Source organism: Macaca mulatta, chromosome 9 (genome assembly GCF_049350105.2).
Source record: "Macaca mulatta isolate MMU2019108-1 chromosome 9, T2T-MMU8v2.0, whole genome shotgun sequence".
Lineage (NCBI taxonomy): Eukaryota > Metazoa > Chordata > Mammalia > Primates > Cercopithecidae > Macaca > Macaca mulatta.
This window is the reverse complement of record NC_133414.1, coordinates 35,699,756-35,720,427: the sequence shown is the minus strand read 5'-3', so window position 1 is coordinate 35,720,427 and position 20,672 is coordinate 35,699,756. Positions and strand designations below refer to the sequence as shown.

The following is a 20,672-nucleotide window of genomic DNA, read 5'->3' as shown; positions in this document are numbered from 1 at the left end:
TTTTTGTAAACCTCCCAGGTTCTCCCAGCAGAGATGTGGGTCCTTCCCTGGGTCTGAAAAAGTCAAGCTCATTAGAGAGTCTGCAGACCGCAGTTGCCGAGGTGACTTTGAATGGGGATATTCCTTTCCATCGCCCACGGCCACGGATAATCAGAGGCAGGGGATGCAATGAGAGCTTCAGAGCTGCCATCGACAAATCTTATGATAAACCCGTGGTAGATGATGATGATGAAGGCATGGAGACCTGTAAGTTTATAATGGCTGAAAGAGTAACAATTAAAATGACTCTATTTCTTAAAGTGAGCTCCAGGGAGCCCTGGGGGTTTCCTAAGACTCTTCAGGGGAATCTCTGAGATCTCTGAGGTCTAATAATCTCTTATTTCATAATAAGAAGACGATATTATTTGCCCTTTACTCACATTCTTTTATAAGTATACATTGGGGTTTTCTGGAGGCCACATGTCATGTAATACTACATTAGATTGAATGCAGAAGCAGATATGAGAATCCGTCCTATATGGCAATATTAAACTAAAAATTTTGAAAAAATATTTAACAGTGCCAGTGTTCTCACTTCTTTTGGAATATATGTATTTTTTGGTAAAAATGTAATTTTTGTTAACACGAAGCTGCTTGTTTTTAAAAAGTAATATTTTCAAACTTTCCCGGTTTTAATTCAGTACGTGTTGCTAGATATAATCCACATACAAAAAGGTTATTTAGAGTGCTTAATAATTTTGGGGGGTATAAAGTCATCCTGAGAGCAAAATGTTTGAAAACCACTGCTTTGTAGTATCCCTATAGGATGTCTCCATTGAATATCTGTAATAATCTGTGATCTTAAAAACACGTTTTTGTTTTGCTTTCAGGAATTACTCTTGCTTTCCTATAACTAGCAAGCTATATTTGTGTGTGTATATTTTGAAATTGCAAAATGTTTAAAACCAAGATTATTAAAAGTCAAAGGTTAATATGAATATTTTCCGTGCTTTATTGAAGAAAAAATAAATTTATAGATAGGTACAAATATATCCTTCCAGAGAATTAAACATTTATTATATTAAAGTAACCATTCTATTAAAAAATAATGGAAAAACTCTACTGATATATTTACTAAGAAGCAAAATGGCTTAGGAGTCCTAACAGTGAAAATTGTTGATTATCTTATATTGTTCATAACTACTAATTTACCTTTTAGTGTTTTAACCTCAAATGTGACTCATCTATCAAACTATTGTAAGAATAGTTGGAGGGACCACAGAATAAAGCTAAAGCAGAGACCAGAGATAATGTGTGTGGATTGTAAATTACTTGCAATTCAACATTTGAGTGGACCACTTCTATCACATATACCTAAGAAAGACTTTTGTGGGAAGAAGAGTTTTAAGTAACAAATATCAGATTTTGAGAATAAGGAAAAACTTACGTATTTTGCTTATACATATAATGCATTTGAGAAGATGAATATTTCTGTCATAACGTAATATGCAAAGCATAACTTTGAGGACTGGCTACACTTCTCTCCACCTCCGCCTGATTCTCCATCTAAATCCAGACAGTTTTTTCACTATGATCAGCCAGTGATTACAAATGTATGCAGCCCATTCTTACAGGATGAAGAGCATATTTCCTATTTTTGCTGCCAAACCTGGTCTCCAAGATCCTGAGTCATATGAGCTTTCGAGTCTATTGAGTTTTTTCCCTTTGTAATAATGGTTCCTTGCCATCCTAATCAATATTACTTGACAATTATAGCGCTTGCTTCTATCTCGGGTGTATATTTAATCAAAAATTACTATGCTTTGGCCCCTCGATATATATTTTTTAAGTATCTACAATTTGTGATGCTTTTGAACTTTTTTGTTGTTCTGGTTAAAATGTTATTTAATTTTCCTTAAAAAATGCAGTTTGCTCTTACAATATGTCACTCATATCAAATGTAATGGGATAGAATACATATGAATATAAGGTATATTTTTAATTCTGTAGAGATGGCCTTCAGAGTGTCCCACCAACGTGGACATCTGATTTTGTCCCTATGTAAACTTATTTTTCTTAAAATGAGAAATAACATATATTAAAGTTTGTTCATGTATCTGTCCTTTAGAGAAAAAAAGTGAAATGAAACACATGGATAGACAAATTACAATTTGCAAACCAAATATAAAGTTCTGGACAAGACCTGGGAAATATACGTGTGGCAGGTGCCCTAAAACACACTGCACCTACAACCACCGAATGTCGTATTTTTCAACAGTCCTGTTTTTATTATCTTTTGCATAACAGTTTTATGAACTTTTCCTATGGCAAATGAAAGGCAACTATTGTAAATTCCAAACTTTTCCAATTTTGGTCGTTGAAATTGTGTTTATAGGGTGGAATGAGCACGAAAGTGGAATTCAGGTGACTTGCATCCTCATCTACATTCTTCTAAGTAATTTGGGATTTTAGTCCAAACTTCAACTGCTTGAGCTTTAATTTCTTCATTTGTAAAACTGAAGATTTGGACTAGATCATTGACTTTCAATTGGTGTGTTGTGATCTCTGGTCAGGAGCAGTACCTCGGTGGATTTGGAGAGTGGGAAAGGCCACCAGCGTCTCCTTCCCCTGCCCTCTCCCGCCCCCCACCAACCTTGACAGTTGTTTTAATCACTTCTGTACATGGAGATCCTTTGTAAATTTTAGTTTTTAAAAAGGGTGTCTTTGAGTATTTAGGAAAAAGTTGTAAAAGTTCTGGCTTAGATGGTTTAGATGGTTCCCAGAGTCCCTCCTAGTTTAACATTCCATGATTCTATGTACCCCCTCACTGCCCTACATCTGGCGTGCTAACCCCCTCACATTCTGCGAGGCCCATATGAAAACACCCTATCTGTTTTCATCTTGCTTTACCAAACACAAAGCTTGGCAAATCATAGAATTCAATGAATGTCTGCCAAATCGATGAGTGGGTGACTGAGGTATCCCACACTGGACCTTGTATCTACTAGATCTTCAATACCTCAGCAAGCTCTTTGTTTTTCTTTAAAAAAAATTGTCTATCAAACGTGGTGTTACTTCTGGTGGTCATTAGGCTATCAGCTTATGTAAAACTGAAGATGCAAAGGCACTTTCTGCCTCCAGCTTTGGAAAGAAGGCTGGCTTTGTGAGCCCTCCTTCGGTTTCCTAACCACACCATTTTCAGGATCTGGCCTGTGAACTTGCACAGCCAGGTCTCTGGACTTGCTGTCTCCGTGGCTGTGCTCCTGCATTTTTGCCTTTCTGGGCTTGTCCCTTAGCTGTGTGTCCCCTGGCTGCATGTCCAACATCCTCCATTGTCTGTGCTAAGTGGGCCTCAGGAGAAGTGGGTTCTTTCTTGTCCCGATGGTCTGACTCAGTTACAGCTGCCCATAGAAATTAAAAAGCCACATCCCCCTTGAACCTGGATCTGAAAAGAGGACCGTCGTCTAGGCAGACGGTCTTTTTGTCACACGGGACATTTCCTGAGGATGCAGTGCACCCTGGAAACATGTGGCTAGAGACTGAGCCATCGTGTAAAAGCTGGTTATGGAGGTCAGCAGGAACAGAGAGCTCCTTCCACCATGCTGCAGGCTCTGGTTTCTACCATCATGTGGCACTTTTCCTCTTCACAAGTGAGACACGTAGGCGTAGGCATGGCTGATTGCTCTTGTCATTTGGGTCGAGCCCCTCCCCAGTGACTGTATTCATGGCACTGAACAGGCTGGCCTCTTCTCAGCAGTGTGGAAATCATGGCATGGGCACAGCAATGGGGCCAAGAGACTGGGGTGGGATCCAGGTGGTATCTGGTAACTGTCATCTTCTGCAGCACTTGCATTCTTCCTGTGGAGATGGCAGAAGCCAGCATTTTTGTCTCTCATTTAATCCATCTGGCATCTCCATGTTGTGTGCGTCTGTCTGGATCAAGATGGAGCTTTGTATTCTGGGACCCATTATCTCTGAGGCCCTACCTGTGTTTGACAGGTCAGGGCATTGACAATCTGCTCCCTCTTCTATGCAAATTACATACCCAGCCTGGCTCTCAGCAAGTGACTTCTACTTTCCCCGTGATAAATCAGTTTCTATTGCTACCAAGAAAATGCATGCAGTAAGATTGCTTTGTTTTCTTTTAAAAAATACATTAATTCTACTTTTTCATAATTAGAAGTTACCAGAAATTGTAAGCCCTGCACTCAGTTTTGAAACAGCTCTTTGATAAGGTTGAGGAAGTGAAACAGCAAAACTAAATATCTCCTACTAATTGTACCTATTGATTTTAAGATACATTCAAGTTCAGAATTTTAAATGTGACAAACTTTGTGCCTTGCAAACATGAAGGCATTATCTTCAAACATGAAGATGGTAGCTTGCATACTTTCCTGTAGAGCTCTTATTAGGAGGTAGGAGAAAAGCACTGCTCCAAAATACACGTAATTTAGGTTTTCAGTATGAAATTTGAAGAAACTGAATTTACGTTATTAAATCAACTAATACGAAAGTTTCCAGGGGAATTTCGTTATTGTTTTATTAGCTATGAAATAACATGTTGCATTTGATATCTCAGATTTTCTACTCTCAGCATTCTACTCACTTCTAGCCACCTTTCATCACCACCTATTTCAGCAAAAATAATGCAAACTAAGTCTGTTTCCTATTTGTTAATCTGTTTTAGTGGATAATTGGATGTTGATCTATAAAAATACTTGTTCTGAAATGCTAAGAATAACCTATCACATCATTTTATGCTAATAAAATAATACATATACTTAACCTGCTGTTTAAGAAAAGGAGCTTTGATTAATTTTTAGGAGGTTTCTGATCATAGTGTGGGTGTATGGTTGTGAAATAACCGAAAGTATTCCTTACATTTCTTTTTCTAGATAAAATGTAACTTAGCAGAAAGTGCAATGAATATTCACATCTGAAGTGAAGTGTTTGAATGATACAATCCTCATTTATAACTTTTTTTTTTTTTTAGAAAGAGTCTCTCTCTGTAGCCCAGGCTGGAATGCAGTGGCACAGTCTTGGCTCATTGCAACCTCCAACTCCCAGGTCCTCATTCAAGCAATTCTTCTACCTCAGCCTCCCGAATAACTGGAATTACAGGAATATGCCACCATGCCCAGCTAATTTTTGTATTTTTTAGTAAAGACGGGGTTTCACCATGTTGGCCAGGCTAGTCTTGAATTCCTGACCTCGTGATCTGCCAACCTTGGCCTCCCAAAGTGCTGAAATTACAGACATGAGCCACTGCACCAGGCCCCATTTTTTAAGAGGAAATAATATTTATATATTTGACTAAGATTACACTGAGGAACTGAATCTTAGAATACATGTCTTCTAGTTCTCAGTCCTGTGGTTTTTCTAGAATATGAAACACACTTCCAAACAGGAAAGCCCATTGTGCTAAAACTACTGCAAAGTATTGAAGTATATACCTAAAGTCTGATATTTAGGCTATTAGTTCCTAAGGGCTCAGGGTTGAGCGATGATTCAACCCAGTGGATAAATGAGCACTTGATAAGGAGTGTGGTTCAGTTCCATGGTAGAGTGTAGGTTAGTGTGACCCTGGGGAGGGGGTGGTGTAGGGGTGCCCAGCTGATGTGGAATTAGGGAGGAGAGGAAAATAGAGGAGGAGATTTCCAGAAGAGAGGTATTGGCTGAGTTGAGTGTTACTGCTTGAGAGTCTTCAACTGGATGCACGGAGAAATATGGAACATAGGGAATGGGGAGCCATCTCTGGGCTACAGTAGTTCTGTTAGGTTGGTGCGTATGGGGCAAGTGAGAGCATAGTGAGGAGTGAGGTTTAAGATGTAGGTTCCTGTCATACCAACAGTAAGCAAGTGTCCGTGCTTACTGTTGCCCATGCCATGCGGTGCACGCTTCATGAGGTGTATCTTCTTTCTCCCCCAACCCTCTAATGTGTGTATATTATACTGTCATCTTCCTTCTTCAAGAAACTTTTCCCTGACAATCTGGTTTTTCTCAAGCTCCAGCTGATTCTACACAGTGCATCCGAGACTTTTTAGTATAAAGTATTTTTTTAACATCAGGAAATTTTTGTGGATCACTCAATATAGATTATGTTTCATGGTAGTTAAGAACACTCGCTTTTGGGGAGCAAGCATTCTGATTGCTCACACACACAAAAGCAAAATAAAGCATTGCTAGCCATTCACTATTTTATAATCTTGAAACATTTTTGTGCTGTTAATTTTTGTGTTTCACTTAAAAGAGTCTGAGCAGTGGCCTGAAATCTCTTTCTTTGACCATAAATAATAGTTTGCATGTTGTTCAAACAGATGTTGTGTATGTTAAGCTCACTCCTCGATTAAAATAAAATTCTTAGTGGCAATTCCAAATGTAGGGTTAGGAATGCTGTCATTTCGATTGTGTAGCCAGCCCTTTCAGTCAGAATTGGTTTTTAAAAAGCCTTCGGCTTCATTTTAAATTGTCCCCATGGACAGAAAACAGCATCCACTGTGGGCCATCATTTGAATGTTAAAATCAATTGGACACTAAAAGCGAATTTGCAAAGGTTCAGAAAATTGAGGGTGTGACCCTCATTGTGACTGCTCTGCAACATTGTCTTGGGAAGAGAGGGATAATGTAGGTGACATTCTACCATTATCTGTGGGAGCATTTTACCTGCTTCCTTTGGGGTGGGAGTGGGTTAAAGAGAAGTTTAGAATGTCAAGTAAAAGTGAAGAAAGGTTTTTGGTAATAACTCTTTAAAAGAGTGATTCTATTGTTTTTTTCTTTCACCCACATATATTGAAAGGTTTCTTAAAAATGAAATAAAGCTATTTTTAGAGTAGAGTGTCTGAGGAGTCATCTATTTGAACTTTCTCCCAGTTGCTGAAACCACTCTACAATATCAATAATAAATGTCACCTGATTCCTTCATAGCTTTTTACCTTCTCACAGTCTTCATCATATCAGTTATTATTCTCATCCCATGTATTAGTCTAAAAGCTCTAAAGTCTTCCTGTTTCATGCCAGCTTTGTGTGTGTGTGGTTTTATTTTTTTTTTTGGTTTTCAGAAAAAGCTAAGTTTTTCTGCTGCCAAGAGCTCATCATTCTAATGTTAAAAGTCAGAGTCCAGAACAGCAGATCCTGTTATTCGACACCATCTGTGTATCACTAGCTGTTCATTTCCTACATCTTTCTTTCTCTTCCAAAGTCAAAGTATTCCACCAAAATAAGAAATAAAAACAATATTTATGTCCCCAACGTTCTTGATTCCTATGCAGCAGTTTTCAGTGACTGAAAGTCCAGTCCTCATTTAGTTTTGTTACCTTTTTACCTAACACTAATAGAAATTGGTAGTGGTAGGTGGATTTACTAAATCCAGTGAAATTTTCTGTTTTGAATGTCTCATTTTAACTTAAAAGTTTTGTTTTAAGAATATAGCTTGTGAAGACTGAGTCATCCTGTGTAGAATTTTTACATTTCATCCTTTATCTTTCAATATAAATTGTAAATTACTCAAGAATCTGTGTTCCTATTATTAAGTATTCCTAATACTAGGGTAGTTTGTAGTTAATCGGGTGCAACAAAGGGCAGTTCTTCATATTGTTGGCTGCTTATTCAGTCCTTCATTTAATTGCTCAGTGAGTACTTAATGATGCTTCCTGGGGCCTCTCCCTCAGAGGAGAGTATTGTTGAGTTTTAGATAAAAAGTAATACTAGGTTATTTTCATTTTGTATATCTCTATTTGTACCTATTGAACAATTCATTTTAATCTAGTAGCAAATCTAAACAAATTATTTAAATCCAGTAAAATTGCCAGAGCTACCTAAAATGATATTTATTGCTAAATTATACACTTAGGACAAATAACACAATAGATATTCCACAGCTGCTCTAACACTTGCTTTATGTGGTATACCTCTTAAGATGCTTTCAGCTGTATGTAATAGAAAGTGCAACTCAGAACAACTCAAACAATAAGGAAATACATTTTCCTGCATAACTTGAGTTCTAGAGTTGGGTAGCTTCAGGGAGATTTCTCCAAAGACCCAACATTTTTCTGCCCCTTCTGCTCCACTATCCATGAGTCAGCTACGCACAAAATAATTCCATAATTCAGCTATCCACAGGGTAATTTTAGGACTCAGAGGCCTTTTACTTTCTTACACCTGTCCAACAGAAGGGAATGAGCCCTCTCTCTAAGCATGGAATATGTCCATTGAGTCCAATGGGGCCATTCTTGGTCTGATAACCTTGGACTGGCAAATCTTCAGGGGTATGGCATCCATAAACTTAATAATGAATTCACCCCTTGGAGCTAAGTTGCATTCCTGGACTCAGTTCTATTAGGAAGAATAAAGGAAGAAATGGATTTTGGATAAGCAGCCAACAGAAATCATTACAGTATCAACAGTAGCATCACTTCTCAATGGGGGAAAAAAATAAACTCTAATGACCTTGAGGCTTTGAATCAACCTTGACCGTAAAATGTTTGTAAAGTTTAGATAGAAATAGATTATTTATGGCAGAAGCTGCAGAACTTTGTGCTTCAATGAAAACCCAAAGTCATTTTCTCCATCATCATTAACACGTAAATGCCTGATCTTTTCCAAACTTCTTGGTGATCCAGTCCTAACATGATACCTTTCAGAGTTGAGTGACTTAATTTGTAGCATGGACTAGAATTTTAATTGAGCTACATTTGCATCTGTTGAAAACATGGTAATTAGGTATGTCTTAATTGCAGAATGACTGTGCCACATTAAAGAGAAATAAGCAGCTTCATGCTCTACCTTCTTTAAAAAAAGAAACTCGAAAGTGCCCGTCTTTATAGGTGACCACATGGAAATGTAGCTGGTAGTTCAGTACATAGAGCAGGTTCAAACAGGCAGAAGTGTTGTCAAAAATAGAAAGTTCTGTTTGTTAGGAAGGAGATAATCATCTCTCTTTGTGCGGGCTCTCTGCAAAAGGAAAACAAATAATCTGTCAAAGTGAGCAAAATTAAAGAGAAAAAATCAAGAAATGTATATAGCACTTAAAATAGTACATTATCTAAATGTAGATTTATGATTAGTTCTTACCTTGTAATTTGCTGTCTGAACACAATAGATCAAGCCATTTATTGCTGATATATTACTAGTACTTTTCTTACTTGAAAAATTGTTTATATGCATATGTTTTCTTAATTTAAGGGAATAAAGACATTTTATGTACCTAATTATAAAGCTAGTATTAAATGTACAGATTTATTTTAAAACCTAAAATCTGACTAGTATATCAGTGACTTTGAATATGTATATTTTTTTCAAAAATTAAGCATGTGTAACCAATTTATTTGAGCTTTTAAAACTACAATATTTCTGCATAGGAGCAGGATAAAGATTTTTCTCTATCAAATAATTTCAGAATTTGAAGTATATATAATTCAGTACTTTAAAAGAACATCTTATGTTTATACATATGAAGCTACATATTGCTAAATATTTTTAATTAGTTGGCATTCAAAGGGATTAGTTAAATCAGTACACCCCCAGAAGAGTTTCTGTGATAATGTATTATCTAAACTAGAATGTTCAGAACAAGTATAAAGAATCCTCCAATGTGCAAGTATCATTTTAAAGAGTCCTCTGGCTTGGGCCAGGAAACAGAGGTAGGAGTGTTAATTTTATAAAATGAGGTTACAAAACCTGAAGCTAATAAATGATTTCATACTAACTTTATTTAACATACTTTAGAAAATAAGTTGCATTACATACACCAGAAAATTATTTTGAATATGAAAAGAATTGGCAACAAACATGACTTCAGCATATAGTGAGCTGTGAAGGCACTGCCATTATTCTGTTCCCAAGCCAAGAGCCGACATATGCCCCTTGAACTTCTGCCAAAACTATTAGGCAGAAAACTAACAGAATCACTACTGATCGTTCCATTCATGATTTATGATAATGGTTGCTGTGGAAGACTAAATCATTTACATTTATTGAGCTCATTTTTCTGTTTATAGTTTCAGACATTGTAGAGGGTCGCAAAATCTATTAAATGATGCATATAGCACTAACAATAATAGCATGAAAATATACCAGAAACCAATTAGAGCTAAACCAAATACTATGAGCATTCCTACCTCGTATTACTGTAGTCAGATTGTGGCTAGTCTTGTCAGGCTTGATGAGAGAACAGTAGGCATTTTTCTAAAGCTAGAGGAATGGTGATACCTGGCAATTAAATAAAGTTTGGTCAGGATAAAGTCACAAGTCAGTTCTTACCAAAAGTCTTTCATTTACACAGCCATTTATGAGCAGCTGCTGTTTGCCCCACAGTCTTCATTTGAAGAGCTTAGAGAATGGGAGGGAGACATGTACGTGATATCATAGGAGAAGTGCAATAATAAAACATTGTACAAAGAAAGGGCTTTGGAAGTATAGGTGAAAGGAGGTTTCCATACAGGAATTATACAAAATTCACTAGCATCCATTTATCTAGCTTGAGTGTGCCAAGGTACCTAGGTTTTCATAGCTCCAGAGAACTTTTGGGAATTGTTCGGTAATTATTTGGTCAATTATCTCACATTTGTGGCCACGCCCATATCTCAAAGAGTTGAAGTAGTGGTTCACAAGTAGATAGAACACAGCCATGTTCAAGGGCATTAAGCAACACACTACAACCCTGCTTGAGCTGTATTTACAGTCTTTGGGGGAGCTCTCGTTTGAAAAGGCTACACATAATTAGCAAGCCCATGGGCCAGTTGCCAGGATATTCCTTCCCTGCTCTGTGTACACCACAAAAAATTATAGCCTGAACTCAGTATTATTTGCAAGATTATGGATTTTCACTATGTCCTTCTAGTTGTAACTGGCTTCTTCTAATAAACCTGCACAATTACTATTTATATCTTAATAGAGAGGAAAAGGAACAAATTTTCTTAAAAGCCTCCATGTCCTTTGGAGGAAGACAATGGCTTACAGTGAGATAACTCACAGTACAGAGGAAGGCTAACCTTTCTGAAGTCATTTATATGCTTGGGCTGGGCACAGTGACTCACACCTGTAATCCCAGCCCTTTGGGAGGCCGAGGCTGGTGGATCATTAGGTCAAGAAATCAAGACCATCCTGGCCAACATGGCAAAATCCCGTCTCTACTAAAAATACAAAAATTAGCTGAGTGTGGTGGCGCATGCCTGTAGTCCCAGCTACTTGGGAGGCTGAGGCAGAAGAATCACTTGAACTGAAGAGGTGGAGATTGCAGTGAGCCAAGATCATGCCACTGCACTCCAGCCTGGTGACAGAGTGAAACTCCGTCTCAAGAAAAAAAAAAAAAAAAAAAGTCTGGTTGCAGTGGCTCACTCCTGTAATCCCAGCACTTTGGGAGGCCGAGGTGGGCGGATCACGAGGTCAGGAGTTCAAGACCAGCCTGGCCAACATAGTGAAATTCTACTACTAAAAATACAAAACTACTAAAAATACAAAAAATTAGCTGGGCATGGTGGTGGGCACCTGTAATCCCAGCTACCCAGGAGGCTGAGGTCGGAGAATGGCTTGAACCCAGGAGGTGGAGGTTGCAGTGAGTTGAGATCACATCATTGCACTCCAGCCTGGACGACAGAGCGAGACTTTGTCTCAAAAAAAATAAAAAATAAATATAAAAAAAATTCTGAGCTTTGTTTTTTGCATTATGACAAATAGCTGGCTTTTTAATAACAACAATAACAAAAACACAACTGTGTTACTTGGGCATAGCTGTACCATAATTTGATAGTCTCTTTTCAGATTTGTGAGGGTTTAATAGCAGAAATCTAAGATACTGGGATCCTTTTAGCTGGTCTTATTATACCCATGATAATTGTGTATTGCTAATGAAAGTGCTCCTTGCTGGTGGAGAGGAAGGACTGAATTTTACTGAGGATATATTAACCTGATTTGGAGGTCAGTTCTTTGCAAAAGTTTGGGAAGAGGCCGAACCATTCTCTTTGGCTCTTTGTTACAAGAAACTCAGAAATACTGATCTATACTTTCTTTGTTGATGCTGGAAAAAGAAAAATGACTTCAGAATTCACGGAGTAATTAACCGTATGGCCCCTATAATTCTCACTGTATTTGGAGGAGAACCTTAGCTGACCAGTCCCGAAAGAAGATTTCTGAGAGTGGCTGTTCATATGTGCCTTTCTGCTCCTTACTTAATGGAGAAATGTTTAAAGCTCTTTTGGTAGGTGGAGACCTACTTCAGTTACTTGTCATTCTTTCAACTGCAAAAAGTTTGGGGTATTGAAGTGCCCTTGGACCATGTGCTTACGAAGTGTTGGATCAAGGAATGGAATGTTGTTATCACTAAGTAGATCTTTTATCTGCAAAGTCCAGAGAAGTGAGCTTATTGATTTACTCATTTTCATGGCTCCCTCTACCTCTGTTCAGCTGCCATGATGCAGATAGGCATGCAAGATTGTTTAGGATTAGAATATATGGTAGCATTTACTTCTGAGGTTGGCCTTATGCGAAGAAAAGTTACAGAGGCTGTGCAGATCTGTTGTAGATATAAGCCAAAATAATCTGCTCTTCTGTGTCAGCAGGATATGTTGGGAGCCTGAGGAAAGAAGTCATTGTGCTGACATTGAATGGTGTAGTCCAGCAAATTAGTGAGGGGCCAGAGTATATCTGCATTATTCTTACCCAAGAAGAAAGGAAGCACTTTGGGAAGGGCTGCTTGTTTTCTTTCTTTTCATCTTGCAAATATAGTACATGGGACCCTTAGATGTCTGCGCTGTATAACAAGGTCTTGCTGGGCCCTCCAGTAGTGTACAATCTGATTCTTAGAGGGTGTTTCTGTGGGTGCATCAGCATCCCACCAGGAAGCTGCTTCTCTGCTACTACTGACTTGGCACACGATCTTCACATAGGAGGCATCCACCTCACATATTCCATTTTAATTCTACTCAAACAACATTGCAATCCATGTTGCTGGCAGGGCCATACTGCGGTAAAAGTATGGGAAAGTAAAGTCCTTGAATATATTTTAGCTTTATTATTTTTGTTGCATTGGTTCACTGTGTGCCTATTTTTTTTTTCTTTCCTTCCAAGTGGAAGAAGACACAGAAGAAAGTTCAAGATCAGGGAGAGAGTCTGTATCCACAGCCAGTGATCAGCCTTCCCACTCTCTGGAGAGACAAATGAATGGAAACCAAGAGAAAGGTGATAAGACTGATAGAAAAAAGGATAAAACTGGAAAAGAAAAGAAGAAAGATAGAGATAAGGAGAAGGATAAAATGAAAGCCAAGAAGGGAATGCTGAAGGGCTTGGGAGACATGTTCAGGTAAGTCTTTACCCAGAATCCCAAACCCGAATCTCCTTAAACATACAGGAGTGTGAACTTAGCAAAAAGTACTAAAAACTGGACACAGTAGTGCACACCTGTAATCCCAGCTACTTAGGAGGCTGAGCTGGGAGGAATGCTTGAGCCCAGGATTCCAGATCCAGCCTGGGCAACAGATCATTCCATTCTCTTAAAAAAAAAAAAAAAAAAATTAAAAGCACTGAAAACACAGATTTGAAAACATTGTCTTTGAGATCAACCAAAATTCTTGTATAATCTTTTCCTACCTCATTTTTACTTTGTTACGGATTTCATGTTAGGTATTTTCAGACTATTTTAGCAGCCTAAATGATTATATCTTCCCAAACCATGTAAATAATTGTTGAGAGGTAGGAGGGACATGTCTGTATCTTAGTTATGCATAAGAGTGAAAGTCCCATTGAGACAAAGGGCTATTAAAGCAGTGTTTGTTCTTTTTTTGTGTGTGAACAATGGTTCATTATTTAAATTTAAACATAGAACTAAAGTTAGTGGTAGCATTTAAAGGTTCATTAATAACAAGTCTAATAAAAAATGTTACAAATAGAGCTTCAATTAAGCTGTGTTGATTAATTTAATACTTATTACTTCAGTCTGTAAAGATTTCATTAAATGTGGTCTCTGGCTGTTTCTTGACAGTTGTTTTTGTGCCCCTAAATTATACTCTAGGATTACTTAGCATATCATTTTTTACAAATCATTGCTATACAATAAAAGTGACAAGTTGTTCAGAAGTTGCACTGCAGCTCTCCCATAAACGTTCATCTAAGATGATTTATAATATTCGGGCATTTAATCTTAAATATAAAGATTGCTTGATTGTTCCATAAATTAAACCCCTAAACATATCAAGGTGGTGGTTTAAAATTGAAAACATACAGCACAGCCATTTGACTTTTCCAAAAGTAGTTATCCTGCATTATGGATCCCCTCCTTTTAAAAAACTTTTTTTTAAATTGCAAAATGCGAACAACAGTTTTCATTTTCATAGAATTTGTTGATTTACAATCCTGAAATTGACCTCCATAACTCAGGGAGTTATAGATAGTCAGACCTGGAAAGTTGAGGAACCATGGCCCAGCCTGAAGGCTACATAGCTCAACAGATGTGTTCTGTAGATGTCTGATTAAGTGCATAGAAGAAGGAGATTTAACTCTAGACTTACATTAACACAAAGCCTAGTCTATGAGCAGTACTTTATTTCAATATGATTAGAGTTTTGTCTCTCAGTGCTTCAGAACTGTGAGATTTTCGTAGTTTTTCATTAGAGTTTTTCTAGTTTATATAGGGCTCCCCCTCGAATCCTTTTTCAGTCAGATCATGTTTCTTCATTATACTCTGTGTCCAAGAATCATATAGGAAGAAATTGCTCTAACTGCCACTTTATTTCAGTTTCTGTGTTAGCCAAGGGCCTTTTTGTTCCGTATGTGCAGACTGACAGCTCATAAACTGGCACCTCCACAGTGCACAGAAATAAGGCTGCTGCCCGTCAGTTAACATGGAAGGAATTTGTACTACTGTCTTCTTCAAATTATAGGGTTAGAGATGGGAGAAACCTTCCCCTGAGACTTGTGGCACATTCTCACTTCCAGGGGCTCTCCTGACGTCTTACTGAAAGCTAACGGCTCGTTAGTTTTCATTCATTGGCCAACATTTGTCTGATAAAGTGCTCTGTTCTGGTTATGGAATAAAAAAATATACTTCTAGTATCTTAGAATGACTTTAATTGTAAGTGATCTTTTTCTGTAGCTTGCAACTCCAGAAGAAAGGCCTGTGGTAGAGCTTTCTGTCTGGGGCCAGAGGAGCAGAGTGTGGGAGAAATGTGTATTGTTTCTAAGGGACCTTGAAGAACACCACCACACAACTCTCTTCTAGAAGTCCTGTCAAGCATTACATGATGCTTTCTCTAGATCAGTATCTATAGCCTGTACCCATAACCTATAATGAAAGCCAGCTTTATGATAAAGAAGTTGACCGTGCATATTCTTGAAAATAAAATTCTATATGCAGGTGCAGGGGCTGAAGGTTCCCCCTCTGCTACTAAAAATTAGACTGATAGTCTCTCAGTGTTTAAGAATGACTAGTAAGAAAATAACAGACAGTCATACTTTTTTAGGTATGTGGTATCAGTGGTATATTGGAGTCAGGCCCGCTTTGGCTGGCAAGAGCCAATTGATCAATTTTTAGAAACTTTGCAAGCTGGTTGTCAAACATAGCCATTATTAAAAATTAAATACATTATCTAAAAAGCAAAGGTAATTAATACTCAAAATACATGACTTCCTAATTATTGTTGCTATACTGTGATCTCTACTTTTGACATTATTTGCATTTATGGCATGGACATAGGGCTAATACTATATAATGATGACTGTGCAGCTTTCCCAGCCCTGTGTTTAGTGACATCATGCTGATAGCTGAAAATTTGCCATGGTGCAGTGTTTACACCAGGAAGTCTATGGAATTCCACAAAACAGAGGTCTTCTCCCAGCAGAGCAACACAGTACCCCACAGTGAATGTAAATACCTTTGACCAGAGTGGCAGCATCTTGTCTAGTGCCCCTGGGCATGGCTGGGTTCTATCAGATTGCAAACCTCTGCGCCAGCCCTTTCCCAGTGGGTTGCCACATATTGCCCCTTGAATATGAGTTCAGAATAATGTATTAAACAGGAAATAGCTTTTTTGTTACTGAATGTTGGCTCTTGATCCTTCCTTCACACGATGTTGGTAGTCAGTTTTTGAGAAGACTCTTAAAGCATTGTTAGATTTTTTGAAACATTCTCTTAAACTACCTTCCTTCCATACCTACTGGATCTGATTGTTTGAGGTGAATATACTCTCAGGTTGATTATTTTACGTTTCCTTCTTTTTTTCTCTCTCTCCTAACAACATAGGGGACTACAGTAAGATTTAAAAATTGGTCCATTCCTTTCTCTTTGTTCTTTTAAGGAAACTAGGATGTGGTTTCCTTAGCAGTGCTGCTTTTAAACAGCTTAATCAGAACATGCATGTGCATATATATATTTCTTAGTATGGTTTGCAAGAGGGTTCACATATGGAGGATCATGCAGGTCTGAAGTATAAAGCAGGGGTGCATCTGTGATGCTTTTCTTTCTATCTTGTAGTTCAGAAAACAAAAGGCTAAGGGACATTCGGTATTGGGAGTCTAGATTTGTAGGTAAATATAGCAGCCTATGAGCTTATTCTCTTTAGTCTGCTTGAGGAAGTAATACATTTTCCTTTAGAAACAGGCTCACAGACTCTCCTCCCTCTACCATCCTGTCCTACCCTCATCATCCTGTTGCCTCCCCACGACCCCCACTCATACACTATTCCTACACCAGCAGGTTGTCTATGATGCTTGGTTAAATATGATGAGGGTCAAATAGATAGACCTTGTTTTAAATACTGTACCAGAGGAAATGAGTAGGTAATTTTTAGTCATTGGTATATACAGATAGCATGGTTTTCTGTTTCACACATTGAATGGTAGTCACAAAGATGCTTTAATTATTGATAAACAGCTCTAGGAAAGAATGTTGTGAGTCATATGAATCACTCTTCTGTTTATAAATTATGGAGTATATGAACTACAAAAGCCGCCTTAATGCAAGTCTTAAATCAGAAATTTAAATCTATAAGGAATCAAATAACAAATGCAAAGTTTTTCCTGTTTGTATTAATTTCTCCTCGTACATACTACATCTTTTGCACACAAGGAGCTTCTGTCACCTTAATTAAAATGCCTTTGTATCTGAGAAACCTGAGTGTGCTTACAAAACAGGTAAACATGACTTGTAAATGTAATCATTCTGTGTGCAGAGTGCAGAGCAGAGCGGGGAGCACAAAGTTTGAGTCTGTGTATGTTTGATCTCAGACACTCAGCTATTCAAATTTAATGCTGGAGGATATTTCTGAGAATTCTTCAATTATATGAAATTGTCATGAAAGAGGAAATTGAGTGTGTTCTTTAGGAGAAGGGAGAGATGTTTTTTAATGTTTTAAATGTGTTCGTTTTTAAAGGAAAGCAGCCTTCTTAAGCAACATGGTTTTGCCTTAGCTTTTAATCTCCAAACTGAAATAACCAGCAAGATAGTAAAATACTGTATTTTCAGATATTAAGAAATTAAAATCATGTGCTCTCTTTTTGTGAGCCCTAGAGTAAGTATAATTTGATATTGCTTTGCTACGAAATTGGAACTGTTATCGTTTGAATATCATAAAATTGTATGTACTCTAAAATTGAAGGTTCTTAGACGCGACCTTATTGTACATGTCTCGGATTTATTTCTAGCTGTTGTCCATATGTGATAGCTGAGAACCTATCACTGCAGAAAGCTAAAGCAAAAGTAATGTTGCAATATTACCATTAAAATTGAATCCTCCAATTACATTTAAAATGATTACCTGAGTCCCCAAAGCATTGTTTTATTCAGTTTTGAAGAGGAAATAGATAATTTAGTTTGTAACCTTGTTTGGTTGAAATCAGATATATTGCTCTCTTTTCCTTTTTAGAATATGATCATTTTCAGAACACAATGAACATGATCAGGTTTTAAAACTGAATGTTGTAGTTTGGATTATACATCCTAGGCGTTTGAGAAAAGAACACAGATTCTTGTTGCTTTCCTCACCTGTACTAACTGTGTGTCTGTACCATGTCTCTCATTTAGCCTTGCCAAACTGAAGCCCGAGAAGAGATGAACAACAAAGCGATTCAAAACATGTCTTGAGCAGCACATATTGCACAGTTGTTGTTTTTTTTTAAACAAACAATAAATTTACTTTTAATGAATTCTTAGTGGCTGTTGACGAATTTTGTTTACGACATCAGCAGTTTGATGGTTTAGTAATTTCCTTATTAATCCATTTGGAACTTTTTGATCTTAATTTCAAGCTTGGGGTTTAAATTACTGCTTGAAAAGGCAGAGATATGTTTGTTTCTCTTTCCTTTCTTTATTGGCCCCTTTTCATAGTGGAAAACCATAGTCCTCTCACTGCTGGCGTATTCAGAAATCATCAGCACACACCCATTGGATGTTAGAATCAGAGTTTTCAAGATTCTGTTAAGGGCCACCACCCATTTGGTTGTGTTGTGTAACCACCAATGACTTGGGACACAGGCAGATGTCACAGGTGATGCAGGCCAGAGGCAAAGAGGTCCGTGGGTTGGTACAGTCACCCATCAGGGATGAGATGCAACGGATAGATTCATTACCAGATGGACCAGTTTTGGCAAAGGTTTCAGTCCCTTTGTGGATTACAGAGTTTAGACCAAAAATGGACGGTTGCAGGGCTGGTGGCCTAGGAAAATAAATTTCTGTGGTTAGATGGCTGAACCAGCAAGTTCTTCCTGTGTGAAAAAAGCAGAGCTACTTTGGCACATAGTAATCCTAAGGTTTGCTGAGACCACGTGTCGAGAGAGCACACATTCTTTCATAAATGTTTCTGCAAAGACTCTGCCCGACCAACCGTTTCAACCACAGATCCAATGCTAGTGCAGGTGGATCTCCAATGGTCCTTACTTTGGATTGAAGCCTTCTCTCTTGTAAGAAACCTTAATTCACAGTTTCAGTATTCATGGCTTCCCAGAATTTGAGACAGAGACTATTTATTTAGTTAGCTCTTTTTCCTGAAAAATGTTAGTATTGCATTCTTACTGAAAATAAACATGGGTTGGGTGCATTGGCTGACACCTGTAATTCCAGGCACAGGAGTTTGAGACAAGCCTGGGCCACACAGTAAGCCCTTGTCTCTATTAACAAAAATTTGAAAATAAAAAATAAAAATAAATAACTGAAGTCTTGAAAACCATCTGATAAAGGGTATTGTGGATTGGGTTGAGTGCCTGTGAGAAGGCTTGACCTCTGCTCTGACGTGAGAGCAGTTTGCAGTCCTACCCTCACCCCCGCCCAAGTGAAAGCCCTCTGTTCTAGTAAGGAGACACACAGAAGAGCGTTTATTTGGTCATGCTAGTTTTTGATGACTTGGGCCCTAATTGCCATGGGGATTAATGTAACCAGTTTCATACTGGTACATCAAGTGGCATCCTGTGCAATCTGCTGATGATTTAAGGAATGCAGTTAAAGTACGCACATAGAAAGCAATGCTTCTTCAAGTGAAACACAGTGAGATTTTACATAATTTTATTTGCTTTCTTGTTTGTCACCTGGACAAAGAACAGCTGTGGTTTGTAATTATACATGCTGAGAGGTTTCCTTGGAATGAGTTCTGAATTTGTAAATCCTAAGGACTTAACGTATGCGTCTGTTAATTTGAATTGAAGCAGAGGTTCCCATTTTTAACACAGGAAAATAAATGTCCAACTGACCTGCTAGCAAAGACAAGTTCTAAGGTAGCTGATATCATATTCTTCAAGTATTCTTCTTTTCCTGGTTAGCAGTTTTAAATAGAGAACCTCTGACATCCACAGCGCCCAGGCTGAATGCAGAGGAAGCTGAGGAGGCACAAAGCATGACGGCCGGGCCTCTCTCAGACCTTTTCTGACGTTCTTTAACGTTTCTTTTCCATAGACCTGTGGCGTGAATATAGAATGCAAGTGTCAAGGATGACACCTACTTTATAGTCTCTGTAAAGCAAACCTTTTCGCAAAAGAAATTCTTGACAGTTCTGAGATGCTAAGTCAATTTCAATTCCAGGCTGTGTGGAAAATAGAATCTTTTTTCTGCAATTGATGTGAAAATTGAAGGCTACTGACTATTCACTTTCTAATAACATAGGGTAAATAAATACTATCACACCATTGAAAAATGCACTTAGAAGACAAGCTCAGCTAATGACATTCACAACATATGTTGGAAATATTCCTTCTGAATGCTTGTTACCGTTAAGTCTCCATATTGTTTACATTAAAGATAATAGATCAAGTACATGTTATTCCTAAATGTATTTTTATCAAGCCACAAATTAGTGTATAAAGGTAATTGTTTTATCCTGACAATGTTTTAAAGAATTCACTGGGGGACCTCTTTCCTAATTGAGTGTCGAATGGTTTTCTTCTGACCTTTGTTTAATAATAGCCAATTTAGAAGCAAAAGACTAAAATCAGATTAAATTTTGGATCATAGTGAAATAACCAGGTCTCCTATTAACCTTTCTGCTTGCAATTTTTTTTTTTTTTTGATGGTTGACCCTTTTGCCCACTTGGATCTCATGCTTTAAGCCAAGAGCCAAACCATTGTGGTCCTCTGAGGCAGGCAATTCTTAATCCTTTCTGCATCATCCATGACTACTCTTTTTTTATGGCGGGGGATGGTTGAACCTCTGCCCCCACCTCCATCCCATGCTGTAAGCCAAGGCCAAGCTCCCAAAAAACCATTCTGGTCCTCTCTTGCCTCT

General features: G+C 37.9%; 1 protein-coding gene across 50 annotated transcripts in view; it reads left to right on the top strand.

The window, feature by feature from the left end:
• PARD3 (par-3 family cell polarity regulator) overlaps positions 1 to 20,672 on the top strand; it is a 717,956-nt gene that overhangs the window by 495,842 nt on the left and 201,442 nt on the right. For 47 of the 50 annotated variants that reach the window (XM_028826180.2, XM_077946211.1, XM_028826181.2 and 44 more), the window contains 2 exons: positions 19 to 246; positions 13,042 to 13,273. In XM_028826180.2, the coding sequence (XP_028682013.1) occupies positions 19 to 246; positions 13,042 to 13,273 (460 nt within the window). Of the gene's footprint in view, positions 1 to 18; positions 247 to 13,041; positions 13,274 to 17,986; positions 18,109 to 20,672 lie in introns of those variants that run through there. The other 3 variants (XM_028826183.2, XM_077946218.1, XM_028826182.2) reach the window with 1 other exon arrangement.